At 55.7% G+C, this 19,364-nt stretch overlaps 1 protein-coding gene across 1 annotated transcript in view; it reads left to right on the top strand.

Moving 5' to 3' along the window:
• LOC103074582 (SH3 domain-containing RING finger protein 3-like) overlaps positions 1-19,364 on the top strand; it is a 118,637-nt gene that overhangs the window by 58,707 nt on the left and 40,566 nt on the right. Inside the window, exons 6-8 of the mRNA XM_007452604.1 lie at positions 3,214-3,384; positions 4,827-5,080; positions 16,371-16,630. Of these exons, the coding sequence (XP_007452666.1) occupies positions 3,214-3,384; positions 4,827-5,080; positions 16,371-16,630 (685 nt within the window). The remainder of the gene's footprint in view (positions 1-3,213; positions 3,385-4,826; positions 5,081-16,370; positions 16,631-19,364) is intronic.

Here is a 19,364-nt window from a genome sequence, read left to right as displayed (position 1 = left end):
GTTCCCTAATGGCTCGGGGATCCCAGAATGCTGAGAGAGACCATCACCTCGTCCCCGGAAACGTTGCTCTGTCGTCTGACGGCCGCTCCCCAGATCACAGACACACACGGCTCATCGGCTCTTTGCCGAGGTCGCTGACACTCACTTGCTTTGAAAACCTGAGTTGACTCCGCCGTGGAGGTGGGTGCTGGCGGACGCTGCGCCGGGGGTGGGGGGCCCGCCCTGGGCAGCTGAGACCCCCGAGCCTCACGCTCGCCACCCGGGGTCTGTCCTCTCCCGGCAGGGACGGCGCCCCCTCCTGCAGGAGCCCCCGTATCCACAGCTCCACGGCAGGTGGCCCCTGAAGTCACCCAGTCCCAGGGGCTGGAAGGGTGGGTGGGGGCAAAGAAGACGGCCACCTGCCAGGCCCTGGTGGAGGGACCCTGACCCCCCGGGGCTGCACGCCAGTGGGTATCCGTGTTAAGAGACGCCCTTTCAGCTCCCGTGGGGGCCCCCTCGTCCCTCCAGCCCCCCACCTCCCTCTGGACCTATAGCTCCCTGTGGACCAACGCCTGTGTCATCCATCCTCTGCTTCTGCTGGCTTCTTCCCTTTCCTTTCTGGAGAGCAGCCCCTCTGCCTTTCCTTCCGTCCTCCCGGGAGCACCTCCCAGGGCACCCCCTTCTCCTTCCGGTCCTAGCTGTGTGCTCGGACCCCAAACGAGGAAACTCAGAGCCCGCTTCCCCCACTTATCCTCATAGCCCAGCTTGTCCAGCAGAACTCGGGGCTGGATGAAACCGTTCCCAATGCGCGCACACGTGCACACAACAACACACACACACACAAGTACATACACGCACACACACAAACACATGTGCACACATACACATGCACATACATACGTGAACACATGCGCATACATATGTGAACACATGCGCATACATGCACATGCGGATACATTACGTGGACACACGACCACACACACCCCTTTTTCTTCAGCAGTCTTGATCTTAGTCTCAAAACCAGAGTCCCTATTTTATTCTTTCCTTAAATGTTGATTGCGCACCTGCCTGGTGCAGACACTGTTCTAGACCCTGGGGTGGAGCACGAACAGGACACGAAGGTCTCTAGCCCATGGGGAGCACGCTGTGGGGGAGGGCAGATGAGAGGGGAGAGGGGCCCCCAGGTGGAGGGGGCGGGTGCAAAGGTCCTGAGGCAGGAGTTTGCCCGTGTGTTCCGGGAGCACCTCAGTTTGCTGGGTCCCCTCAGCTGGACAGGCACACGCACCCTCTTCTGGGTGGATCCCTGGGTTCCCTCAGCAGCAGATGGACGCAGCCGCAGGGCAGCAGGTGGCCACTCGCCAGGATCCCAGCTGAGGACAAAAGATCTGCCCCAGAAGGACAAGCTGCCAGGACTCCTCATGGGAGAAGGGAACCTGCACGCCTCATACACACCCTCCTCGAGGTCACCCGCCCTGCAGTCCCGTGGGACAGGAGCCTGGGAAGAGGGGCCTCAGTCAGCAGGACTTCAGCCCACAGACCAGGGGTTTGAGGGAGGTTGCCCAAGTCATGACGCTTGCCCACGTGTCCCCCAGCTTGGCGTCCCCCTGGCCACTGTGGGTCACCAGCAGCAGAATCAGGAAGACTGTTCTCACGCCACCGAGGGGCAGAATGAGGCAGACGAGTGAGATCTGTGTTTCACTCTGTTTCCTTGAGAGCAGGCCTCATTCTTATTGGCTCGTAGCCCCCCAGGACCAGCCCAGTGGCCCTCCCCCCATCCTTTCTCCCGTCCTGCCCCGCAGTGAGGCAGTCTGGGTGTGAACGCAGTTTTCATGGGACTTTGGTTTACAGAGATTCCTCTTTGTCCTCCAAGAGGCCCCCGAGCAGCACACACATGCAGGTAGAAGGACGACACCCAGCTCTTTGTTGATCGCCGCCTGGTGTCATGTGGCTGGCATGAATCTTCACCCCAGACAAGGAGGTCCTCCCGATGGGGCCTCGTTCACCCTCCCCGAGGGCCCGAGTCCTTCCTCCTGTCAGATTTGTCTCTAAGACCCGGTCCGTCCTCTCACACCAGGGGAGCAGGGTGGTGGTGAGGCCAGGCCTTCGCCTGGCAGGGCAGGGGCACCCAAGTGGCGTGGGTTTTGTTTAGTTTATCTCATTTTACTGAATTTTACAGCCGGGACGTCTGTGCTCTGCGGGGCTCTCCACCTGTTCTAGCCTCTTCCTCCCAAGGCCCCTCTGAGCCAGGAGGCCTCCCTTCTCCTCGCCTGACCCCAGTGAGTTGTGTCCCATCTCTGCGTCACCTTCTAAGAAGGGCCTCCAGGGTCAGGAGGGTGCTCTGGGGGTCGGTGAGCTCCTGTCTTCAGGAGCCAGCCCGGGAGGGTCAGTGTGCCCACCAGGCACGTCCTGGTAGGCGGCCCAGAAGATGACACTTGTTAAAAATGCAGCTTGGGACTTGCCTGTCGGTCCAGTGGTCAAGACTCCGTGCTTCTATTGCAGGGAGCGTGGGTTCGATCCCTAGTCGGGGACTTACGATCCCACATGTTGCGTGATGCGGCCAAAACAAATGTCTTTAAATGCATCTGGTTCCCTGTTGGAGTGAAAGCCCTGCCACTTTTCCTGCCCAGATCGCGTGAGCAGTGTATTTGCCTGAAACCACTCTCTCGTTAGGTCAAACTCACCGGGTCCACAAAGCCCCAAGGTAGCAGAGCACTTACAGCTGGTGCCTGAGGGCGCAGCTTCTAAGCCCTAGGCCAGGGTTCACACCACTAAATTGTTCCAAGAGGCTTAAAAGAAAAGCAGAATTTCAATTAGCCACAGATCTAAGGAGTCCCTAACTGGGCTGCCTTTTCTTTAAAAGGGTCCCTGAGTCTCTTCCAGCTTAGATGGATGGGTAAGCAGCAGGTGAGATGAAACAAGAAAAACCCAGCCCGGGGCTGCGTAGCTCACCCCCGTTCTCCCGAAGGCTTTCTCTTGCCCAGAGTGTCAGGCATGAAGCAGAGAGAAGAGAATGAAGCAGGGGCCCAGAGAGCTGGCGCCACCATCTCGTCTGGCAGGTCCTCCGGGGCCTCGGGCGAGTCGTGTGGCCGCCGTGCGCTCTGCCGGCCGGCTCAGCGCAGGGCGTGGGGGCCGTGGCTGCTGGGTCACCGGGGGAGCTCGGTCCCTTCCCTGCCCGCACCTCCTGGTAGCTGATCCCGGCTGCACCCCCTCACCGGCCTGCCTCTCCTGCCGCAGGTACCTGGCGCTCTACGCCTACAAGCCCCAGAAGAGCGACGAGCTGGAGCTGCGCAAGGGCGACACGTACCGCGTGCTGGAGAAGTGTCGGGACGGCTGGTTCAAGGGCACAGCCCTGCGGACGGGGCTCTCGGGCGTGTTCCCGGGGAACTACGTGACGCCCGTCTCTAGGTGAGGCGCGCCCACGAGGAGCAGAGCCGCACGTGGCAGCTGCACACGGGGGCGTGCATTCCAGGGCAGGACCTCGTGGGCACGTGGGCATGTGTGAATGCGTGTACGTGTGTGCACGTGTGAGTACAGCGGGTGTGTGTGCGAGAAGCACATGCCATTCACACACGTGAAGGCAAGATAACATATTCCCAGAAGTTAACCGTTATTATTGAGCGGAGCATTACGGGTGATTAATTTTTTTCTTCCTTGTGACTTCCTGTGTTTTACAAATTTACTGATAGTTTTTATGACCTAGGAAAAGCAAGTTTAAAAATTCGCTAGAGATGACCCAGGGTTGTCAGATGTTTCCATGGAGGGGAGCGTCCACTGCAGGGTGGAACCCTGGATTACCCAGCCCTGGTTCACAGCCCAGGACACACAGTCCGCTGGAGACTCGCCCCCGGGCCTCTGCTCTCTTTGGAACAAGACTTCCAGGAAGACAACTGAACAATGCCCAAACCTGCACTGACGCCCGACCGACTCGCACCTTCGAAGCAGCGGGGAGGGGAGCCACGCCACCCACGGTCCCTCCTGGAAAGGCCCACCATTTGTGAGCCCCGTGGCCCCGTGGCCCTGGACGAGGAGGCCCTTCTCCCCACAGCTGCTCCGCAGAGGCTCTGCTTCCCCGGGGCCCTCCCACATGGCCCAGGGCCCCGGCGGCAGTGCCTGCCCTCCCCCACGTGTGGCTCTGGGGTTTCACGACTGAGATCCTGAGGGAACAGAAGGGACGTTTTCCCAGCTCTTAGACAAATGGAAGGCATTTGATCCCTGAAACTGGACCCCAGGAGCTTCCCAGCCCAGACCCACATGCTCAGAGCTGGTGCACGGCTCAGTGTCGGCACGTGCAGGACAGACCGTCAGAGCCCGTCTCGGGGTCCTGTGCTCCTTTGTGTTCCTGGGCTGTCGGCACCGGCTTCGTCTGGAAAGTATGGGGCGAAACCGCAAGTTCCCTGGCGTCCCTCAGGAGCGCAGGGCTTGTCTGCACCCTTTCCTGGAGGCCCCAGAGCCAGGAAGCTGTGTCCAGAGGGAGACCGGTCCTGCTTCCTGCCGCCTGCCGCCTGCCAGATGCTTCCAAGCCCATTCCTTCTGCATGTGTTGGGGACACACAGCTGTTTGTTAGACTAAATCAAGGCAGTGGCTCTGGAACAAAATATCTGATTAGCATCATTTCTCCGTTTCTTAGGGTTCTCTTGCTGTTTCTCAAATATTCGCATCGAGAGACCATGCCGTTGTAAAGGGGGCTCTGCTGCCAGCCTGAGCTCTGGGCATCGCATGCCTGCAGGTGTTCTCTTGGTGGATTTGTCCCCGGACCACGTGGCCCCCGTCTCTCGGGGCCTTGAGTGGCCTGTGTGGCGTGGTTGCATCTGTGCCCTCCCCTGACTTCATTCTCTTTACTTCCTCAGGGTTCCTGTAGGCGGGGCTGGGCCACCCCGGAATAATGCGGTCGGAGGGTCTCCGCTGGCCAAGGGGATGGCCACAACCCTTCACCCAGGCGGTGGGAGTCTGAGTAGCCCGGCCACGGCCCTGAGGCCAGCCCTCCCCCTCACCATGGCCCAGGCTCCGGCCCAGCACCAGGCAGTCTCGCCCGCACTGAGCAGTTGTCTGCGGCACTCAGTTCAGCCGGCGGCCAGCCAAGCCCGGAGCGCCGGCCCCCCTGGTATGTAGCAGGCTCCCATGGGCCTCATTCTGCTGGAAAATTTGAGGAGGGTGGTCTCGGGGTCAGAAGTCATGAGCATCCTTTTGGCGCAGGTCTCGAGCAGTCCATGGAGGGGCCCGTCGTAATCATGAACTTCTGCTAATCTTGGGGGATGTGTTGACTTAATCATGTTAGCCTGTTCTGGCAGCTGGAATGGAGTAGAGAATTCACAGGTCTTTATACACTTCATGTAGCCAGAGGACTGGGTGGACCAGTGAGGTTACCTTGGCGCCTCTGGGCACCCTCGTCAGCCGCTGTGGCTCACCTACATCCAAGTGCCAGGTGCTAAGGGGGTCTCCCGATTAGGCAGCACCCCCAGGACAGAGCTGGTAATGAGACAGATCCACAGGGTCCCTTCCTGAAATGCTTTGAGGCTGGAGGGATTGATGGCCATGCAGCTTCACCAATAGCCAGACTGACCGGAATTCAGGAGAATCCAGGTTGCTCCCAGTGTAGTGTGAGATGACGGAAAGTGTGGGGTGGATCGTGGAGGTATGAAGAGGGGTTAGCACGTCTTGCTTGGAAGCTTGGCAGTGAGCTAAGAGGAGCTGCTGAGCGTGGCTCACGTGATGCTCCTGGGAGCCAGGCCAGTAACTTTCCGACACGTGAACCAGTAACATTGTCCCCGTGTAGTGACAAGGGACCCAGGACAGGAGAATGTACCACTGAATTTCACTTAAATGACACAGAATTCCTTCCCCGCCCCCCCAGCCTTATTCTCGGAAGTCATCCCTCTCCTTCTCAAAGTAAGGCTTAAAGGACAATAAATATAAATTCTTTAGAGCAGTAAAGTACACTGTTTTCTAGACTCTGGCCAGCCAGACGGCCCGCTAGGAGTCTCCAGAAAGCATCTCCTCGGTGTGAGAAGCCCAGACGACAGTCACCACAGTGGGGCCACAGTCCCCCCCAGTCGCGGCCAAGGGACACGAGGGGGGCGGGTGTCCGGGCGCCCCCCGCCCCCCACTGTCGGGGACGCATTGCTGAGCGCTGGCGGGAAGCCCAGCGTTTCAGAGCCGGCCCTGCTCTCAGCCCCAGGACTGGCCCTCAGGGCGGCGGGGGGCGCTGTGACGAGGCTGGTGAGGGGTCGGTCCCAGGCAGAGCTGCCTGTAGCACCCAGGCGGGGGGGAAGGGAACAAAGGCACAGAAGTGGGAGAAGCGCGCCCTTGTCCTCCAGCTGGAGCGGTGCAGCGAGGGCAGCGAGCAGGGCGGGTTGAAGGGCCGAGGGGCAGCGGGGGGCCTGCGCTGGGGCCCCTCCTGCCGGGACGGTGTGCGAGGACGTGCCCCCGGCGGGCGTGGCGCATGCTCAGCGCAGCCGCCGATACCGTCCTGTCAGAGGACAGCCCTGGAGCGCGCAGGGCACGGAGTCAACAAGGCGAATGTGATTCATTACCAGCGGTCAGGGCCGAACTCTGGTCCAGGCCGCGGGAACCCCCAGGGCTTCTGAACAAGAGGTGACGCTTTACCAGACGTCCCCGGGCACAGTGGGGAGGACGAGTTGGCTTGGGGACTGGCGAGGTGCTGCTGTCCAGGTGAGAGGTGACAGTGGCCTGGCCCCAGGGCTGGGGTTGCAGAACTGGGACAAAATAATGAGCTATTAGGGGGCACAGGGGCCGCATGCAAGAGCTGGGAGGAGCAGGGCTGCTAGTGCAGTTTGCCGGTGTCTGACTGGCTGCCCTGGAGAACAGCAAAGCCGTCCCCTGACCTAGAGACGCCCAGAGGGGTCTGGTTTACGGGGGAAGGTATGGCCTGTGGCTCTGAGGGGTGTCGTGGGCGCTGGTCCACTGTGGCCCTGGCTGACCTGGACCGGCCTCCAGATGTGGGGCTCCTGTCCGTGTGTGAATCGCCCCCTCGCCACGGTGGGGGCGGTGCTGCTCGTCCATGCCTGGCGGGTGAGGTGCTGGCACTGGCCTGGACTCTGGACAGACATCCTGAATGTGGCTCCCTTTCAGAGGACAAAACTTGAGGGGCCCCTGGGTCCCTTCTGGGGGTGAAGGTGGTGGTGAAACACCCAGCTTTTCAGGGGCCCAGGGTGGACTTCCTGTGCCCAGTGTGCTATCATAGTGGGTACAGGGTGGGCTTCCTGTGTCCAGTGCCTGGTCATAGTGGGTGCAGGGTGGACTTCCTGTGCCCAGTGCCCAGTCATCCGTGGGTACAGGGTGGACTTCCTGTGCCCAGTGCCTGGTCATCCATGGGTGCAGGGTGGACTTCCTTTGCCCAGTGCCCAGTCATCCGTGGGTGCAGGGCCTACTTCTGGTGCCTGGTGTTCAGCCTTGTGCTGGGTGGTGTTCCCAAACAGCAGCAGTGGGATCTGTACCAAGGAAGCCTCATGGGTGGGCTTGGCACTTACCTGGTGTAGAGCCTCCAAGACTGACTCTGCCATCCCAGGGACCCTGTAAATGCTTATAGTCCTTCATATATGGGTTTTTGTTGTTGTTGTTTTGCTTAAATTAATGAAAAGTAAGGTCTGTTCTTACACCTGGCCTCCGGGGCCCTGGGGAAGAGCCAGCTGTCTGTGTCCTAAAGCGTCTGCAGGAGTATCATCTGTGCCGCACCTCTTGCCCCAGCCGCTACCTTCCAGCTGGCCCTGGCTTAGAGCAGCTGATGGTGTTTATTTTAGCCTCTGGCTGCGATGCAGCCACTGAGCGCCTAGTGATCAAGTGAGCCCGGGAGCTCCCTGACTGCTGCTCCATGGCTGGTGAGACGTGCACCGAGATGCTGGTCTCCTAGGCCCTGGGAGCACCCAAGCAGGTTCTGGGCAGCCCGCGTCCCAAGCCAGGTCCTTTCTGCCTGTGAACCTCTCATCCACTCACCCAGCCCACCTCACCCATTTCCCTGTGCCTGGTGATCCCAAGAGGTCGGGGCGTGCCTCCAGCATGGCCACCCTGGCTCTGCACCAGTTGCCCTGCGGTGGCCTTTCCGTGCCCTACCGTTACAGCACCCTCCCCAATTCAAAGCAGAACGTGACCTGCCCATCTCATTTATGGAATGGAATGAGAGCAGAATGAAAGAAATTGGCACGGCCAGGGCAGAACAGCACTGCGTGTCTGTCCTCGATCACCATGGTAACCACCACGGGTGACAGGCGTGCTCTTCCATCTGTTTAATTTTACATGTGGGAAGAGTGAGGTGCAGGATGGTTTAACGGCTTCCCTGGTGCGTTCCAGCCCGGGGCTTGTCCCCATGCTTGTGCTGCCACAGCCAGGCTACGGGAGGCTCCCCCCATCATTTCAGTAATTAAATGCCACGGAGTTCCCACGGCAGTTTGCACTTCACTCTGCATCTAGAGGGCAGAATACACTGCCGACAGCACAGGCAGTGGATTGCTCACTGCAGTGATTGCCCATTTCCGCAAACCCCAGCCCAGGCACCTGAGTGGCCCTCATCAGTGTTCTCAGCCCGAGCCAAAGTCGGGCAGTTGAACAAAGGCCCTATTGCACTGGCCATGGCACCGGGGGGGCAAGAGCCCTGTACGGCTATTCACTCAGGAGCAAAAAACGCTGGAAGAGAGCTGGGTACCTGGGGCCTCTGCCGGGGTCCAGACATGCAGAGAAGAACCAGAAACCCGTTTCTGCCCCCACTCAGAGAGGAGGACGAGGAAACACACGCTTACAGTGGAATTTGAAAAGCACTGGGGTGGAGGCCTGGCGGGTACTAAGGTGCACGGAGTGGGAGGGTACCTCACTCAGACCAGGGAGGAAGTGGGAGCGGCTGCAGAGGGGCCTGTGAACCGTCTTCCAGAGGTGATGCTGCCTTGCTTCCTAAAGGACTGACAGGAAGTATGTGGGCCGACAAAGCAGAAAGGGAGTCCAGCAGAGGGACGAGCGGGCGGAGCGGGGAGAGGAGAGAGACCGTGGTTTCTACGTGGGGTGACTTGACCTAATTTGATGTGACTGAGACGGAGGCAGGCAGGAGAAGCTGCGTGTCGGTGACGGTTCTCTGCAGAGGCAAAGTTTACTTTAGGTCTTAAAGCGGGGGAGCTGAGCGTGCAGGGGTGAGTGGTGGAGCGCGGGAGGGGCCTGAGCCAGCCGAGCGGCCCAGTGCGGGAGGGAGCAGAGCTGGACGGCTCTCTTCCCCTGTGTCAGGGAACCTCAGCTTTTATCCTGAGGGCAGCAGGGCTCCTGAAGGGTTTTAAATAATAGATGTGATCAGATTTTTGTACCCAAAGGATAAAGCTAGATTTCTGCTCGGGGCTAAGATAAAGTAACAGGTCAGGATTTACCCTCCCACCAGAAACAACTGAAAAAACAAGACAAATATATAAAACAGTGGTTTGTGAGACACTAGATACTAGAAAACTAAGGACAGTGATCCACGACAGACAAGAACAAACAGGAGGATCCCAGCTCACTGCCTGGAGAGAAGGCCGGGCGCTGGCGTGGGGAGGGTAGTGAAGGTGAGCCCAGCAGGTGCCCTGGAGGAGTGGTACGGAGACGAGACGAGAGTCTGGGTGACCGAGCCCCAGTGGGGAGGGATCTGCACAGAGAGAAAAGCCCAGCGGGTACAGAGCATCCCTGGACCAGGACGCTGAGAACTAATAGGCAGGTGTGTGTGAGGGACGCACGGAGCCAGGAGCACGGTGACAGGAAGGGTCCTCACTCTCAGTGTCTGCAGATACGCAGCTGGAAGGTGCCTGTTCCCGCCAGCCGGCTCCCAGGGCACCGGGCCGTCCATGCAGAGGGGCCGCGCCTGGTAGTGGCAGCACCGCTCTCGTCCCCCCTGTGTCTGATGGCAGTAAAGAAGCACTGGGCCTGGGGAGGAGCAGGAAAACATGCCCCACAGCGACGAGATCAACCAAACAGTCAATCAAAGCTGACTCAGAACTGACACAGATGTTTGAATTAGCAGACAAAGATATTAAAACAGATGTTATAATTGCATTCAGCATGCTCAGAAAGGTAAGCGGAAACATGGGAGATATTTTAAACACCAAAATCAAACTTTAAGAAATAACTGCACTGTGTGAGATCAAGAATACACTGGATGGCATTAATGGCAGGTTAGACGTTGCTAAGAAAATATTAGTGAACTTGAAGGTATAGCGATAGAAACTATGAAAAATGAAACAGATAAAAAAGAATTTTTTTAAATTAAAAGAGCATCAGTGAGCAATGGGGCAACTTCAAGTGGCCAGATATATTCCTAACTGGTCCCCAAACTAAAGGAGAAAAGGGTGGGACAGAAAAATTATTCGAAGAAATAATGACCAAAATTGTTCTGCGTTTGATGAAAACTATAAACTCACAGATCAGTGACAGCTGGCGAATCCCAAGCACAAGGAGCGTGGAGAAAACGACACCAAAGGCAGATTATCATCGAATCGTTCACAATCTGTGATGAAGAAAACCTTAAAGGTAGCAAGAGAAAAAAATACATGTGAAGTAGGAAAAAATAAGGATGAAGGTGGATTTCTTGTCAGGAATACTGCACGTGAGAAGACAGTAGGAAACTAAATAAATCATGAAAGAAATGAACCTGTCAAGTTAGGATTCTATACGCAGTAAAAGTATCTTTCATAAATGAAAGTGGGACTTCCCTGGTGGTCCAGTGGTTAAGAATCTGCCTTCCAATACAGGGGACAGGGGTTCGATCCCCAGTTGGGGAACTAAGGTCCCACACGCCGAGGGGCAACTAAGCCTGTGTGCCACGACTAGAGAAGCCTGCGTGCCGTAACAAAGACCCAGTGCAGTCAAAAAAAAAAAAAAAAAAAAAACTCTCATAAATGAAAGAAAAATAAAGAATCATTCAGACACAGTAAAGCTAAAAGATTTCGTCACCAATGGATCCACACTATGAAAAATGTTGAACAGCGTTCGTTAGGAAGAAGGGAGGTGACACCAGTTGGCAATGGGTCTATACAAAGGAATGAGGAGCAGTAGAAATGGTAACTACGTGGATAAATGCATCAGATTTTTTCCTTACTATTTAAAAATCTTTAAAATAAAACTGACTGTTTAAACAAAAATAGAAATAGTGCAGTTTGGGATTAAAAATGTAAATAAAAGTAAAGTATGTGGTGGCAGATGCACAGAGGGCGGGAGGGGAGGCCCAGAAGCACCATGCACGTTGTCGGGAGTCTTGAGTCTATTCGTGTGCTGCGTGAGGACGTGTAGGTAGGTGACCATAAACTAGAGACGCAGGCAACCACTAAACGTCAAAGCAAAGAGTTTCAGCAAACAGGCTAACAGGCGATAAAATAGAATCACAGAAACTTCCATTAATCCAAAAGAAGGTGTAAAAAGAGGGGAACGGGAACAAAGTACATGGGTCAGATAGAAAACCTGTAGTAAAATGTAGGTTTATACCTAATCATATAAATAATCACATTAAATACAAATCATCTGAATAGCCTCAAGGAGAATTCAGAGATTGTTACGGGAAAAAAAAAAAAAAAAAAAAAGACAAGACCCAACCATATGCTGTGAACAGAAAACAGATTTTAATACTTTAAACATAAAACCATAAATTAGTTAAAATTAGAAGGCCACACAGCTGATCCCATTACTCGCAGTCTCTGTGGTTTTATGGTGTTCTGTAAGGTTTCCATGAGCACTGAATTAGTGAATACTGAGCTGTTGCCCCTAAGTGAGATGTGTGCGTCGCACACAGACTACAATCTTAAATACTAAAAACAACCCATCAGGGTAGATTCTATTTTCTTTGTTTTACAAAAGAGAAAATGAGGTTCAGAAGTATGAAGTGACTTGCCTGAGGCTGCCTGACTAACAGGTGACGGACGGAGTCAGGATCCAGACTGATTCAGAACTGATAAACCTCTAGACAGATGGATAAAGAGTAAAGAGAGATACACAAATTATCAATACCACGGATAATAAAACTGACATCACTGCAGATTCTACAGAATGATAAGGGATTATTATTTTTAAAAACTTTATGCCAATAAACAAATTAGACAAAATGGATATATTTCTTAAAAGACACAAATTGATAACTTAAGGTGAACTAAAAAACCTGGATAGACCTCTATTTATTAAAGAAATTGAATTAGTTTAAAACCTTTCACAAAGAAAACTGCAGGCCTAAGTGGCTGTATTGATGAATTATACCTATTGGTTAAGGAAGAAATTATAACAATTCTACGGAAACTCTTCCAGAAAATTGAAAAGAAGAGAGAATGCTTCCTAACTCTTTCTATGAAGCCAGCATTACCCTCATAACAAAACCAGGCAAAGACATTAAAAAGTAAAACTACAGACCAATATCACTCAAAACATAGGTGTAAAAATTCTCAGCAAAATTTTAGCAAGTCAAATACAGCGATAAGTAAAAGGGATAATACATCATGATCAAGTAGAGTTTATCCCAGGAACTTAAGCTTTGATTAATGTTTGACAGTCAGTACAATTCAATGTATTAGCAAACTCAGAAATGAACAGAATATGATCATTTCAGTAGATGTGGAAAAGAATTTTGACAAAATCCAACATAAATTAGACAGAGTAGGATTCAGAACAAAGACGTGCATCAAATGACTCGTTTTTTTGCTGCGCTGTCCACGTCTGCACATTAAAATTCGCAGAAAATGAGAAAAGAGAAGTGAGCTCCTCAGCCTGATAAAGGGTATCTGTGAAAACCCACAGCTAACCTCAGACTTAATGGTGAGAAACTAAAAGCTGGGACTTCCCTGGTGGCACAGTGATTACGAATCCACCTGCCAATGCAGGGGACACCGGTTTGAGCCCTGGCCTGGGAAGATCCCACATGCCGCCGCAGAGCAACTAAGCCCACGTGCCACAACTACTGAAGCCTGCGCACCTGGAGCCTGTGCTCTGCAACAAGAGAAGCCACCGCTCGCCGCAACTAGAGGAAGCCCGGGTGCAGCAACGAAGACCCAGTGCAGCCAAAACTAAATAAAATTAATTTACAAAAACCCCAAAACTGAAAGCTTTCCCCAGGATCAGGGTCCAGTTAGGGATGTCCATTCTTACCAGTTCTATTCAACATTGTGCTGTTAAGTTCTAGCCAGAGCAGTTGGTCAAGGCAGAGGAAGAGGTGTGGAGATGGGAGAGGAAAGAGGATGACCATCTGTGTTTGCAGATGACGTGACCTTGTACATAGAGAACCCTAAGGAACCCACAGTCACACACACTCAGACACAGGCAAAGACTTTTTTAGAGACAGTGAATTAGTTTCAGCAAGGTTACAGGATACAAGATCAATATACAAAAGTCAGTTTTGTTTCTTTACACCAGCAATGAATAATTGGAAATTGACGTTTAAAAAATGATACCAATTTTAATAGCATCAAAAATATAAATTACTTAGGAATAAATCTGACAAAAGATGAGTAAGACCAGTACAATGAACACTCCAAAATATTGCAAAGTAAAGAAAGAAAGAAGTCTTCAATAAGTAGAGAGGTATACTTTATTCAGGAGTGAGAAAACAGTATTGTTAAGGTGTTTATTTGCCAAAAACTGACCTATAGCTTCAATGGAATACCAATCAAGATCTCACCCAGGTTTTAGGCAGAAATTGACAATCTGGTTCCCAGATTCATACAGGCATGCAGAGGACCTAGAATAGTCAAAACAACCTTGAAAAGAAAAAGTTGGAAAGCTGACACTGATTTCAAGACATATTAAAAAGCCACAGTAATCAGTGTGATATTGGTGTGAAGACAAATGGCTAGATTAATAGATACTTTTTCTGGAAACAGAAAAGTGTCCATTAAGTTTGGTGACAGGGGAGTCATAACTGATCTCGTCCGGATACATTTGCTGGAACGATGGGGTGAGAAACCGTATTTCAGGAGACAGAAGTGAGTGGAGGACTCCTGGAAGCCTGGAAGAGTGATTCATGTGGAAATCCCACCCCGCCTCTGCTCTGAACAGAGAGGTTGGTTGGTTTTTGATACTCTGGATGTAAACGAATGGAACTCAAGAGAGTTGATACGCTGGCCTCCTGGGTTCCGGGATGAAGCAGGTGGTGGTGGCGGCTGGCTTTCCCCTCCTGCAGGAGAACACGGACAGGCAGCCCCTGGAGGGCATCAGGGATCCAGGCCAGGTGCACTGGTCTAAGGGCTGAGCCCCCTCCTGGGAGTGGTCAGTACTGAGCCCCTGCCTGGGATGAGGGAGGGAATGGAGCCCCACCTGGAGTTGGAGTCTGGCTCTGGCCTGAGGGCTAGATCTGCACCTTTCCTGCAGGACCAGACTCAAGCCACCCGATTACACCTGGTTCCGAGGGGAGGTCCCAGAGTCCAGGCAGAAGCAGCAACAAAACTGCAGGAGGGGATAAAAGAGAGGAAACAGGGCAGCGAGACACTCACGCTCAGGGCGAGCCTGCACTCAGTTCATGGGAAAGTCCTGCATCACAGAGGCCAGCAGCCTGAAGAAAGAAGGCTTTGAAATCGGCACATTTCAGCTCCTCCAAGAGGAAAAAGAAGGAATAATGTCCGTCCCACCAAAAGGAAGAAAAAATAGTATTATGAAGAAAAGTAAAACAGCAGGTAGATGGATGTGACTCAGAAACCACTGGATAGGACAGAAGCAACTTGAAACTTTGGAAAGGAAACATATATTTAAATACGAAACCTCTGTGGGTGACACACGCTCTGGACTGGACACAGCTGAGATGGACTTGGCCACACCGGAAGCCTCGCAGAGGAGCTTGTCCAGAGATGGAGCGGAGGCAAAACAAGAAGAAAGTACACACGGGGTGGACGCCGAGCTCCAGATGACTTCTAACATGACTTTCAGAAGCAGAGAGCAGGGGCCGGGAGAGAGAATCCTCGAGGACGATCACGGCGGCGTCCCCCAGACGGAAGACGGGCCCTCGTGTGAGTCGGAATCACAGCCACAAACGCAAACCCGAACTCGCCGTAACCGTCAAGCCTCAGAGGACGAGCAGACACCAAACACAGGCCCGTCAGAGAGTCGAGTGAAAAGGAAGGGCCATGTGGACGCTGTTCTGAGCACCTAGGGGTCAAGGCAGCAGGAAAGGAGGTGCCGGTAGAGAGGAGGGGGTTAGTCAGTTATAGGAGGGGCGGAGTCGAGGACAGGAGAGACGGGGTGTGGGAGGTGTCAGTGAGGGTGAAGGGTCGCCCCGTGGGACCCTGCACCCTGGAGGCTGAGGGGCTGGGTCTGGACAGAGGTTGCCCTGACGCTGGGGGAGTCTCCAGCGTTCGTTCCATCCATGAAGTGGTAAGTGATAGCCTAAGGGTAAGGCAAGGACAGAGTGGAAGATAAGGTAGGTCACTTACTCATTCACCTGCTCTCTTTAAAGCACCACTGGACCTTGGTCCCGGGAGGCAGAGTGGACCCGTGCGGGGTAGCGGGATCTGGGGGCTCCAGAGCTACTGAAACAATGGGATAGAGCGGAGCGGAGGGGCAGAGACTGGGAGTAACGGCGTGTCCACGCTCGTCCTCAAGCAGCCCACGCCTGCTTTGACGTCGCTGACCAGCAGGCCCAGCAGGGCGACGGGTCAGCCGCGTGTGTCTGGGTCCCACCAGGCGGGTGAGGTTGAGGGTGAATTGTACCGACCCTGCCACCAGTCTGTGCTGTGAGCCATGCCTCTCTCTCATGGAGTGTTGTTTTCTTCTCCAGCCGTTCAGTTCTGGGAAATCTGTAGAGATGTTTTAGCCAGGGTTCTCCTTTCTCAAAGACTCGTTCATTCCGAACGAATTCTATTAAGCATGTACTACGTGCCAGGCACTGTTCCAGCTGTTTGGAACACGTTAGTGAATTAGACACGAAAGTCCCACCCGTGGAGCTTACGCTGGAGCGGGGAGGCGGACGGTGAGCCATCGGTCCGTGGATCCTGACCCAACCGCCCCCGCTCGGCCAGCTGGAGCAGCGGGCGTGGCGGCCGAGGGCCGCTCCACTTGCGGGTGGAGGCCGACCGGGCCGCGCTGTCCACAGAGATCCTCTCACACGCAGCGGAGCCCGGCAGCCCAGGGCCTCCCCGGGCCTCTTCCGGGCTCCAGCATGGGCTTCAGGTCTACGAAGGGCCGAACAGCGTGGTTCTGAAACCCTCCCGAGCGTACTGGCTCCTTACAGCATAGAACACCAGTTCAAAGACGGGAGAAACTGGGAAGGGCCTCGTCTGCGGCAGCCTCAGAGGCCGCCTCCCGGCTCCTGGTGCGTCGGGGGCGGCCGGCTGCCCAGAGGCCTCCTTGCCCCTGCGGCTGCGGCTGGGGACTCAAAAGAGGTGTGCGCGGGAGGGCGGGCCGTGGCCCCCACGCTGCCGGCTGCAGACTCACCGCCCCCTGCTCTCTCCGCCCCTCTCTCCCAGCTGCCCACCCGGCCCAGGTGCAGGGCCGGCCCACCGCCGCGGTGTCGCCCCTGCGCGCCCAGAGCCTGCCCGCCATCGGGTCCCCGCAGCACAGCCCCCGGCCAGCCATCCCGCTCTCGTCGGCAGCCTCGGCCGTCACTCCTCCCAACGTCAGCGCCGTCCACCTCCACGGGGAGGCCGGAGCGGGCCCTGCCGGCGGCCGGTCGGCACGCAGCCCCACCAGTGCAGGAGGTAGACCCGACGAGAGGAGGAGCGAAAGGGTAAGTGGCCCACCCTGGGCGGCCCAGGCCCAGGCCCGGCTGGTTGTTGACCTTCTTGGGCACCAGACGCCAATCCCGTTTTGTAAATTAAGGCTCGCACGTCGGCACCGGGCGCGTGACACAGAGGGAGGCCAAGCCAGCAAAGCGGTGGTGCTCCGGTGGCCGCAGGTTCGGGGAGGGATGACCAGAGCCCAGCTGGTTTTCTCACACATGAGAAAAAGTGCCCCCTCAAGATGCTTCATTCCTCCTATTGCAAAGTCATTGTAAACTACTCACTTTGCTGGGATTAGACACCTTCTGCCAAGTGCCAGGATCTCTAAGAACAAATCCACGGATCTACTCGCGTGCTACGCGAGCAGGGCCTGCTCCCTCGATGTGCTGTCCTCGTGCAGTGCACACCCCGCCCAGCCACGGGGCAGCAGCCAGAGGAGGAGGCCAGCCTCCTCGTGGGTGGGGATGGCATTTCAGCTCTTCTTTAACAGTGAAGGAAGTTGGGCTGATTTCAGAAAGAAATCCGAGTCCAGGGAGCTTGCCTCAGTTGCCACCAGCTAGACATCAGGTGAGCCACCACGAGAGTCCAGATTTCTAAGCCCGTGCTGTCCGATGAAACCATAATTCAAGCCACATATGTAACTTATAATCTTCCAATAAGTCACATTTTTAAAAGTTAAAACAATTTAAAAATAAGATAAAACATGAAATTCATCTTAATGGTATAATCTATTAGACCCAATATCCAGAAACATTGTCATTTCAACATGTGATCTGTATAAAAAATTGTTGATGAGCTGTTTTACCTTTTTCACATTCAAAGCTAATGAGACGTGTCGGGTGGTCAGGCCTCCGCGCTGCCCGGGCTGTGCTGGAGGGTGGGCTGGGTCTCCGGCAGGGGCCACTCCCTTTATTGGCCTTGCTCTCGAGGCGGCTTGTTCTCACTCTCTCTTGGCTTTGCCACGGTCTGTGGATGTTTTCAAACCTTTCACTGTAAAGCCAGCCTTTGATTAGACTGTGCCCCTTGACCTAGCCGGCAGCCTCTCCTCTCCCTTGGGGACGGTACCCGATCCAGATGGCTCAGGCTGTCTGCCTGGGACCCCAGAGGCATATCCACCCCTCACCACCCCATGCTCTCGGGGCCCAGGCACCTCGCAGAGATGCTCAGGCTTCCTCACCGCCTGTCCCCTGGTCCAGAGGGATGCTCTCCCCACGCTCCCTGGAGAGGGAGAGGCCTCCGTCTCGGCCATGACGGCTGCCTCGCCCTGAGACCGGCAGGTGGCTGGGCATGAAGGGACTCCTTGCTCTGTGTTTTGCGTCCACGTCTGCTTGAAGATCACCCGTTGTGGTCCACTCTTCCCACCTCGCTGCCTGGGCAGGAGACATAGCCGGGTCTCCCCAGGAGGGCGGGTAGTCCCACCCTCTCCCTTGGACGACCTTCCTGGAAGACAAGCTCCCTGGGACCTCTGACTCAGAAAGGGAAGAGCCGTGCTAGCTCCGTGAGCGATCTGGTTCTTGGCCGCAAGTTCCCCCCTTCTAGTTTGTGAAAGAGACGGGGCTGCCGCCTGAGCGGGGTCGGGTGTTTGGGGGCCTCGTGGGGAGTGATACCCCTCCGCCTTCCTCCGTGGTCGCTGGCTCCGCTCTTAGGGGCACTTGGCTTCGCTCGAGGCCCGCGCTCTGCCAGCAGCTCCCGCCTCACGAGGAACGGCCACGTCACCTCAGCTCAGGCGGCTCCGGGTCGGCCAGGCAGCAGCCCGTGCCAGCCGAGCTGGGGGTGTGGGGTTCCCGCCGCACTCTCGGCAGAGGTGATGTGGATCTGGTGGCAGGAAGTGGGCAGGTGTCCGCAGGTGCAGCTGTGACCGGCAGCGTCCAAGCCGGGAGACAAGCACGTCGTCTGTGTGGCTTGCTTTTCTCACCTCAGACACGGCGAGCAGCAGTGGTGTGAAGAGGTGCCTGTGGGTGCTTTCCCTCCTGCACCCCCAGGTGAATTTTTCCCAATTTAGAGTGAAGGGCAAAGCGCCGCAGCTGCCGTTTCTGGCAGCAGGGCTGGCGGCGGCCGTTGGAGGGAAGCCGGGGCAAGCTGGGCGCCAGGGGCCTGCCCGCGGGGCCCTGGGCTGCCCCTGCCCCCTGAGACCAGAGCCGCAGATTTCACCCACTGAGAGCGCGGCGGGCTGCTTCCCGTCTGTCCCTGGGTGAGCCCGTCGTAGATGCACACGGGTTTAGTTAGGGCAAAAGGCTTTTTAGGGTGGTTGGCAGTATTCTCCAGGCTGTTTCTGTTACTGAATTTTCCTCAGGAAAAGGCGGTGAGCTCCACCTGCACCGTCCGCAGAGGCCCGAACCTCAGCGCCCGCGTTCCCGGTGCCGAGCTCCGCTGAAATCCCATCCGGCCCTCGGAGCGCGGCGGCCCTGCGTGTGGAGGTGCTGCTGGGGGTCCCTGGCAGGCGGGCGTCGCTAGCTATGCCCCTGGGGGTCGGGCCTGTCAGCCCTGCTCCAGGCAGGCCGTGCACCTGGGCCCTGCTCGGCCTCGGGGGGTGGGGGTCAGAGAGACTCACGTGCGGCAGGAGGGCCCTGAGCCAGCGTGTGCGCCCCCCCTGCAGGGCCTGCCCTGCGGCTGGGCCGCCAGCACAGAGCAGCTCCAGGGGCTGCAGTGAGCCCGTGACCACGGCCCTGCAGCCCACAGGGTTGAGGACTGGGAATGCAGGGCTGAGCGTGGAGCCAGGGGGCGGGGGGCCTGGGGGGGGGG

The sequence above is a fragment of the Lipotes vexillifer genome, unplaced genomic scaffold, assembly GCF_000442215.2.
Source record: "Lipotes vexillifer unplaced genomic scaffold, Lipotes_vexillifer_v1.1 scaffold2655, whole genome shotgun sequence".
NCBI classification, from domain to species: domain Eukaryota; kingdom Metazoa; phylum Chordata; class Mammalia; order Artiodactyla; family Lipotidae; genus Lipotes; species Lipotes vexillifer.
This window is presented reverse-complemented; position numbering and strand designations above follow the sequence as displayed.